The sequence below is a fragment of the Staurois parvus genome, unplaced genomic scaffold (genome assembly GCF_062004578.1).
Source record: "Staurois parvus isolate SC_StPar_1 unplaced genomic scaffold, SC_StPar_1.0 ptg001221l, whole genome shotgun sequence".
Lineage (NCBI taxonomy): Eukaryota > Metazoa > Chordata > Amphibia > Anura > Ranidae > Staurois > Staurois parvus.
The window spans coordinates 598,103-607,088 of record NW_028319017.1 but is presented as its reverse complement, the minus strand read 5'-3'; the positions used below and the strand labels follow the sequence as shown (position 1 = coordinate 607,088).

The window sequence follows — 8,986 nt, the reverse complement described above, 5'->3', positions numbered from 1 at the left end:
AGAAATGAGCCGCGTGGATATTTTCAGAGCGCTCATTAAAGATGCTTTAAAATGTAACAACGTGAAATATGATCAAATAGTGACACCGACAATGACTCCATATTAGGTACTTAGCAAAAAAACATTGTAATTATCAACTCGAAAACATCCTTTAGAGTCTTTAATGTGATAAGAAAGCAAAGAGTTCCTTTCACATAAAATATAATCTATGGCTGTGGGCAGGTATAGGAGTGATAGATCTCTTCCAGGATGGGAAGCATGGGCCATACCATAGGAAGACACTGCCATCTGCTGGATACATGCAGGCATTACAAAATAAAGACCATTCTTCCAAAACTTTTTATTTTTTTTTCACTTGTATAAAAAAAACATTCAATATTAACAAACCAAAAGAAATAAAAGAAGTTAATTTCCAGGGTTTATATACATTTTAAATCTAGGAAAAATAAAAGAGGACTGCAATGCAATGAGGCATCCCCAAGAGGTAAGTGCTTCGCCTGGGAGGGGAGAGAAGAGCGACTATGCTTTTTGTATTCCTCGCCCCACCCTCACCGCCGGCAGCAGGTGTTGATCTTCTTTCTCCAATGCCCGGTATTAGGGGTAGGCCCTTGGTATCCTCACTTACAATGCAGGACTGCTGGCCCTGCATTGTACATGATGACATCAGAGTGCTTTCAACCAATGCAGATGGGTAGAAGCCTGCAGGAGCAAGGTAAAGGGTAGGTGTAACGGAACCGACCCAGACTGCACCTGAGTACTTCCATTAGACTACTGCTTCCCCGCCTGAACAGGGGCGGACTGACCATTTCAAAACTCAGGCACTGCCCGAGGGCCCGGGGTCAGTAGGGGGCCCTATGAGATGTCCCTGTTACTTTTTTTATAGGCTTTTTTGAGTTTGGGCAAGGACACAGGGGCCCCATAATCCCCTATTGCCCGGGGGCCCCAGATTTGTCAGTCTGCCCCTGCGTCCGAACACCAACAACAGACACTACAGCCGACCATACAAGACTAGACGACACCAGTCTTGAAGTAAACCAGGAGGTAGACTAGTTTATTTGAACACAGATACAAGATATATACACTCGGGACAATCCCCCCTCCCTGCATAATGACACAGGGTGGGGCAATCTACATTTAGTAACAAGAGACACACAGGTATTCAAACTTCACACCAGCAGACAGTCCCATCAGGAGGGAGGGCTGCTGGAGAACCCTCCCCTCCCTCCACTAAGCTAATACACATAAACACGTACATCCCATAATAGTTTGCTCTCAAGCCAGACACACAATAGAACAATGGGATGCAACCACATGACATTACACAATCAACAACCCCCACACAATATTAGGAAAGATCACCCTGTACCCCTAACAGGCACAGGGCGACTTACACATAAGAGGGATATGGGGAGCTGAGACAGGGGTCTCCCCACCTCTCCAAATTGAGCTGGGTTCCATGGGCCCCCCCACCCAAAGTGACTCCCGTCACAGTAGGTATAATGGATTTTTATGTCCCCCTCTTCCCCTTCCCCCAGAGGAACTAAGCATGTAGCCGTTGCAGTGCAGGTGATGACCCACTGCAAGGTTCCTTTTTTTATTTTTCCCCATTTCACTGCCAGGGTAATTTATTCCCTGCATTCAGCTTTAATGGCAGCCCCCACAGTTTGGCATAGGCCTCTGATGTACATATGTGACATATGCTCATTTCATCTTGAATAATTGAACTGATGCATAAGGGTGTATTTATTTAAAAAAAAATTTGCCTAGCAAAGTGAAAGTGCATGTACCTTCGTTCTGTGCTAATGAGGCAAAAAATAAAAACAAACAAATGTTATCAGGCTATTTTCTATGCTGATTGAATGTTTTCCATTGATTTCCTGTGCCTGTTGAATGTCTTCCATTGATTTCATGTGCCGGTCGAATGCCTTCCATTCATTTTAAATGGAAAATACTACATTTGCCTGCTAGATGCCGCTAATTATCATAATCATCGCCTATGATACTTAGCGCCACCTAATGGTCAAGTGCGGTATTCTCTTGGTTTAAATTGATGATAAACATTCAATCAGCAGAGAAAATGGCCTAATTACCTTTGGCTTTTTTTTTTATTTATTTTTTATTTTTATAAATAGACACCATAAAGAAAAGAAACAAAGTATTGATGCACTCACAAGAGTTTCATTGTAATAGACAATCCTTAAAATACAAGGTATCAAAAAATGACCACACCACCTATATAAAAATGAAAATTGAAGAATCCACCACACACGTGGCTAGGGAAATAAAGGAACGCAGATAGAATCATTTATAATGGTGGCCCTATTGGTGTGCAAGAGATTTTTTGAAAGACGGGATAAGAGGTGGTGTTTAATTTGTATGGCATGTTGATTGATTGATTGATTGATTACTGTTACTACCAATATAATTGATAAAGAAGCCCGACAGTGGTGGACTTTGGCTCCTAGTTTTACTTTCTGTACTGATTCTCCATGTACTTCTTATATGTAGTTATTTTTGGTACTGTGGATCTTGGAATTCATATCCTGAACCATCACCTATTCATCTGTTTAAGTTTTATGAATCTTTTTTCCTATACAATCATTACTTCATATAATCTCCGCAGGCATGCCTCCTTGCTCCTCTTATACAGCCTTTCTGAGTCATCTTACCCCAGAGGAACCATTCTAATCGTTTTTAGGTTTCAAAGACGTCATATCTACATCTCGCGGTAAATGATCAAGATCCGTACATTACAGACATAATAAATAAAAGGATAAAGAAAGCATAGCTAGAGTATGCAGATTGGAAATGAATGTTTAACACCCCCTGTTCAATATGATAAAATCATTTTCAGGACCAATTGCAAAATGAACATGAAAAAATGAAAGACCAGAAAGGAAACACAGACTCTCCTACATTTTTGTCCAGTGAAGGATCCCATTGCATTGGTAATCAGTGGGGGAAGTGACCCCTTACATTGGTGGTCATTGGGCACCCTTACACTTATGGTCAGGGAGAGGCATAACCCTTTACATTTATGGTCAGTGAAAGTGTTGGTGGTCATTGGGGGACGTGTCCTCTTACATGGTGGTGGTTGGGAGAAGATTACCTATATGTTATAGTCAGTGAGAGACATGGTCATCGAGAGATGTGCCACCTTATGTTGGTGGTCATTGGGAGACATGTCCTCTTACGTGGTGGTGGTTGGGAGAAGGGTATCTATATGTTATAGTCAGTGAGAGACACGACCACTTGTATTGGTGGTCATCGAGAGATGTGCCACCTTATGTTGGTGGTCATTGGGAGATGTGTCCTCTTACATGGTGGTAATTTGAAGAAGGGTACCTATATGTTATAGTTAGTGAGAGACATGACCCCTTGCATTGGTGGTCATCGAGAAATGTGCCAGCTTATGTTGGTGGTCATTGGGAGACATGTCCTCTTACATGGTAGTAATTGGGAGAAGGGTACCTATATGTTATAGTCAGTGAGAGACATGACCCCTTGCATTGGTGGTCATCGAGAGACGTGCCACCTTATGTTGGTGGTCATTGGGAGACGTGCCCTTTTAGAATGTTGGGAGACATGTCTTCTTACATTGGTGGGCATTGGGAGAAGGGCATAATTACATTATGGTCAGGGAGAGACTTAACCCCTTACATTCGTGGTCAGTCAAAGAAGTGTCCTCTTACATTAGTGGTCATTAGGTGACATGTCCTCTTAAATTGGTAGTCATTGGGAGATGTGCCCTTTTAGAATGTTGGCCAGTGGAAGAAGTGTCTTCTTACATTAGTGGTCATTGGGAGAAGGGCATCATTAAATTATGGTCAGGGAGAGACGTAACCCTTTACATTGGTGGTCAGTGAAAGAAGTGTCCTCTTACATTGGTGGTCATTAGGAGACATGTCCTCTTAAATTGGTGCTCATTGGGAGATGTATTTTCTTACAGTACATTGGTGGCCAGTAAGAGAAGGGCGACCTAATGTTATGGTCAGTGAGTGATGTGACCCCTTACACTGGTGGTCATTGAGAGATGTGTCACCTTATGTTGGTGGTCAGTGGGAGAAGGGCACCCTTACATAGCCAGGGAGAGATATAATCCCTTACATTCATGATCAGTGAGAGAAGTGTCCTCTTACATTGGTAGTCATTGGGAGAAGGGCATCCTTATGTTATGGCTCATGAGAGATGTGACACCTTACATTGGTGGTCATTGAGAGACATGCCACCTTATGCTGGTGGTCGTTAGGAGACGGGTTCTCTTTTAATGTTGGTCATTGAGAGAGGTGTCCCTTGTATCTATGTTCTGTGAAATGAAAAATGCCCCTTACAATGGTGGAAAAAATGCAACATTTCATTGGGGGTGAGAGGCAGAAGAACATCCTTACAATATGGATAGTAAGAGAAAGAATGCCCCTTTCCCATGTGGTTAGCAGGAAGAAAGTCACCCTTACAGATACCCAAAAAAAAGATCATTGGTCTTATGCCATTGACTCTGCCAAGTGATGTTGGCCCCAGGTGCCTGCAGATGGAAGATCAAGAAGGTCAAGATCCCACTGCTCAAGGGACCCCAAGCAACCTCTGGGGCAACCCTGGCTTTCCACAGAACCCGGATTAAGAATGGGCACTCTTATATGTAAGTTGATGGATGTCTCCTTATAAACTCCAACTGGTGGGCAGATAGGTCTGATTGATGAGAGCACTGGGTGGCTGATTTTTAGCATTCAGTTCTAGGTGTAGATCCAAGAGCTCCAGCTTCGACCAGGTGTCCTCATTTTGGTAGGTCGGAGGAGAAAGCTGCACATAATCACGAGAAAATGGCTGTCCTTCTTTGGAAAGTGTCACCTCAGAGAGGATTTCCAGACAAGAGGGCTGAGGAACATCCTCAGGAGTCTTCTCATAGAGCGTTGAGTCTGGCTGGAGTAAGAAGACCAAAAACGTATCAAACACTGTAAACCCGACAAAGAGTCTTTTACTTTTAAACTGCACAATACAATGTGACAATATTGGGGGCTGTGGCTTAAAAATTGGAGGAAAGAACAATATTTGTCTTGCCATCTCAACCAACTGAATTCCAGATGCCATATTGTGAATTAAAAAAAAACTATTGCAAGCATTGGACGTCTATGGCCTATACCTGTACGATCTCCTGTGCTCCCATTTGCAGTATTTTTGAGTTGTTTCCATATAGCAAGGCTGGACTGGTTTTGCTTTAAATCAGACTGTTGTGTTGACTGTGTAGTTTCGTTTCCCTCCTTTGAAGTCTTGTTTTACATTGTGGTTCTCAGAACTGTATCCTCTTATCCTGCAATTAATTCATACAAGGTAGTGCTATAATGGAAACATTGTTCCTTCTTTGCTTTTATAGATCCCAATAATATTTTTTCAGCTTTCACTTAACATTGAGTGTTGGTACCAAACTAAATGTTCCCTCTGCAGTGGATTGCCTACAGTCCAGCAGATTTTAGAGGCAACATCTTGGAACTACTGTATCGGCCTGGTTCCACGAAATGCATGGGTTCCCAATAGGCCAGCCATTCTCAACCTTTTTACCCCCCCCCCCCATCAACCCTAGAAACCTTTTTGTCAGGTCCAGGGAAACCGCTACTAAAACCAGTTTATCAGGGGTAAGTGGGAGGAATGTGTAAGGGACCACCTGGTGGTACCACTAGCACTCCACTGAATAGGCGTTCCCAGAGCACGGAGTCTAAGTCCCAGGGTGCTTGTTCACCAGGGCCCCTGATGGTGGGGATGGACTTGGAGCTCCCCGAGACCAGGTCGTGGCTACTGGGTAAACGTGGTAGTGGTATACGCCGAGGGCTCCCACGGGGGGAGAGCCTGATATGAGGAGGTCAGAGAACCCCACTGGGAGGGATGGATGGATGGCTGAGCAGGTGCGAAGTCAGACAAGCCGGGTCGGTAACAGGGAGGACGGTACGGTACAAGGCAGCAGGCAGAGAATAGTCGGGTCACACGCCAGGTCAGTAACAGCAGGTCAGATCCAATAGGGGGCATTCGAGAGAGAGGTCAGGCAAAGCAGGGGTCTGGACAGGAGAATACAACAAGGTCAGAGCACAATCCGGGTCAGCAACTTACAATTCACAGGTTCGCAGGTACAGGGAAGACCAGAAGGCACTGAATGACAGCTCAGGGCCATTTAAATATCCCGCCCTGCGCTGTCATTGGTGCCACGCGCGCGCCCGCGGTCCCTACTGCGCATGCGCGAACTCACTCGCCGCGGTCGGCCAGGTCTCAGTGCCCGCATTCCGACACAGGGCGGTGCACTGCGCCTGCGCCGAGCCCATCGCGGCGGTGATCCCTGACAGAATGTCCCCATAAAAGGTGGCCAGAGGGAAGAACGTCTATCTTACAATGGTAGTCAGAATGCCAACCTTCAGGCAGCTAAACCGGTCACTGATGTCTTGCCATTGGCTCTTTCAAGTGGCATTGGCCTAAGAACTATACAGGCATCATTGAATGGGAGGAGAATCAACCATGGCTCAAAAAAAACCATAGCAATGTCTGGAGCAGGGGCGGACTGACCATTTGGAAACTCGGTCACTGCCCGAGGGCCCGGGGTCACTAGGGGGCCCCATGAGATGCCCCTGGTAGCTTTTTCATAGGCTTTTTGAGTTTGGGTAAGGACATAGGGGCCCCATGATCCCCTACTGCCCGGAGGCCCCATGAGTTGTCAGTCCACTCCTGGTCTGGAGGAACCCTATGGTTCCACTGAACACCGGTTGAAAACGGCTGCTGTAGGTATTCCTTACAATGTAATGTTCCATGCTTTTTTCCTACTGCCCTCTCACCCACATGCAAAGATTGTGCCTACTATCCTTCTGGTAAGGGCAAAGCAAATGCTCAGTGGTGTTGTGGTAGGTAAGATTTATTAGGATGCTATGACATGATGGAGAAGGGGCAAATTAATTCTTTGATCAGTCATCAATTAAGGAAGTCTAAAGAGTGAGTGTCAGGACCTGGGTCTGAACCTCTGCTGTGTGGGTCAGTACCTCTTCTTGCTGAGCTGAGATGTTGGTCAGCTCCCCGTGTGATCCCTTAGACAATCTTGTCTTGTACCTTATTTCTGCTGAACCTTGAACTCTTTGCTCCTCCCATGAGCTTCCTATTTAAGCCATGCCTTTGCACTTCCTGTTTGCCAGATTATTGTGCTCTCTCCAGTCGATATCTCACTCTTGTCACTTGTGCTGATGCCCATATCTTTGCTATCACTTGTTATAGACCTTTGGCTTGTTCCTTGACTACTCTTCTGTTTGATTCCAACCTGCAACCACCTGTTACCGACCTTTGGCTTGTTTACTGACTTAGCTTCTGCTATATCTGCTGCTGGCCCCTGCTTTGCTCTCCTCCTGGTGGGGACATCCTGAGGGCCATGACCTGGTACTAACATTCTGTAAAACCCATCTTCACCATCAGGAGCTCTGGGGAGCACCGGTTAGTCTACTGCTTAGACCCCGCACCTCGGGGTAAGCCTTCGTCATCTGCGAGATCTGCGATCTGCATTATACCTCTCATATTTTAACAATTGTGTTTTGTCTAATACTTCTTGGGGCACCTCAAATGTCCAGGGGTAGTATCTCCTTTTCTCCACACTATTTGCAAGAGTGACTTGCCCGTGTACTTGTACTGCTGATCTCTCTACTGCTATAGCTACTGGTCACTGAGCCTGGCCCCTGGCCATGACAGAGAGAACTTTGTGTTATCAACAGTATGACTATACATGTCCAACATAATGCTTGGCACACTATACCACCAACACTGGCTGGCTTCTGTACCTTTCTCTGGGCTTTTAGGTACAGGTTCCATGCAGACAATATATACCCCATAATCATTATTTGAATAAAGGTTTTATGTGTGATTACCTGGTACTGTTTCTGAATCTCGGCCAGAAATGTGTCCAGCACACGGTGAAGGTTTGGCACAGGAGGCCACAACTTGTTCTTCAGTTTCCTAAAAGGCAGTAGTCAAACTGAGCTTTTATATACCTCTGTATGAGCAGTAAAGTGTTGTACCATGTTAGCCATCAATCAGTGCAGAAAGCTTGAGTGACACCCTCTATTGGCCAACTGAACTAAATCAAGGTTAAAGTTTTCGAAACCCCTTAAATATCTTTCTCAGGCCTTATACAAGTCCTATAGTATAAAGTCTGAAAAGCCTGACGAAGGCATCTACAGGACCTTGAAATCTTGCATCCTTAAAATTAAATTCCTCGTATGGCAATTTTTAAATAATCACATCTGTGGGATCCCTTGTCAGGTCCCTATTGTAGTGAGCCAACCTGGGATTCCCCAGGACATGGAGTCTAAGCCCCAGCCTGCACTCTTCACCAGGACCCCTGATGTTGGGGATGGACTTGCAGCACACTGGAACCCTCAAGTACACTCAGCTAAGAGATGTGGACCCCACTCGCGGGTGCAGATGGCAGGAGACAGAAGAGGATCCTGGAAACGACCTGAGGTCAGGGCAGGTGGGCAAACATGGTAGACACAGTAGAGTCAGTAATACGTGGAAAAGCAAGAGTACGGAGAAGTTCGGAAGTTGCTCAGGCCCCAGCCTGTGCTCTTAACCAGGGCCCCTGATGGTGGGGATGGACTTGCAGCACACTGGAACCCTCAAGTACACTCAGCTAAGAGATGTGGACCCCACTCGCGAGTGCAGATGGCAGGAGACAGAAGAGGATCCTGGAAATGACCTGAGGTGGGCAAACACGGTAGACACAGTAGAGTCAGTAATACGTGGAAAAGCAAGAGTACGGAGAAGTTGGGAAGTTGCTCAGGCCCCAGCCTGTGCTCTTAACCAGGGCCCCTGATGGTGGGGATGGACTTGCAGCACACTGAAACCCTCAAGTACACTCAACTAAAGATGTGGACACCACTCGAGTGTGAAGAGTGCAGATGGCAGGAGACGGAAGAGGATCCGGGAAACGACCTGAGGTCAGGGCAGGCGGGCAAACACGGTAGACACAGTA

The 8,986-nt window shown here is 45.8% G+C and overlaps 1 protein-coding gene across 1 annotated transcript in view; it reads right to left on the bottom strand.

Annotated features, from left to right (window-relative positions):
- Positions 1 to 320: 320 nt before the first annotated feature.
- MPL (MPL proto-oncogene, thrombopoietin receptor) overlaps positions 321 to 8,986 on the bottom strand; it is a 35,940-nt gene continuing 27,274 nt past the window's right edge. Inside the window, exons 12-13 of the mRNA XM_089660288.1 lie at positions 7,881 to 7,968; positions 321 to 4,917 (exon numbers count right to left, since the gene is read on the bottom strand). Coding sequence (XP_089516414.1) covers positions 4,657 to 4,917; positions 7,881 to 7,968 — 349 coding nt within the window. The 3' untranslated portion in view covers positions 321 to 4,656. The remainder of the gene's footprint in view (positions 4,918 to 7,880; positions 7,969 to 8,986) is intronic.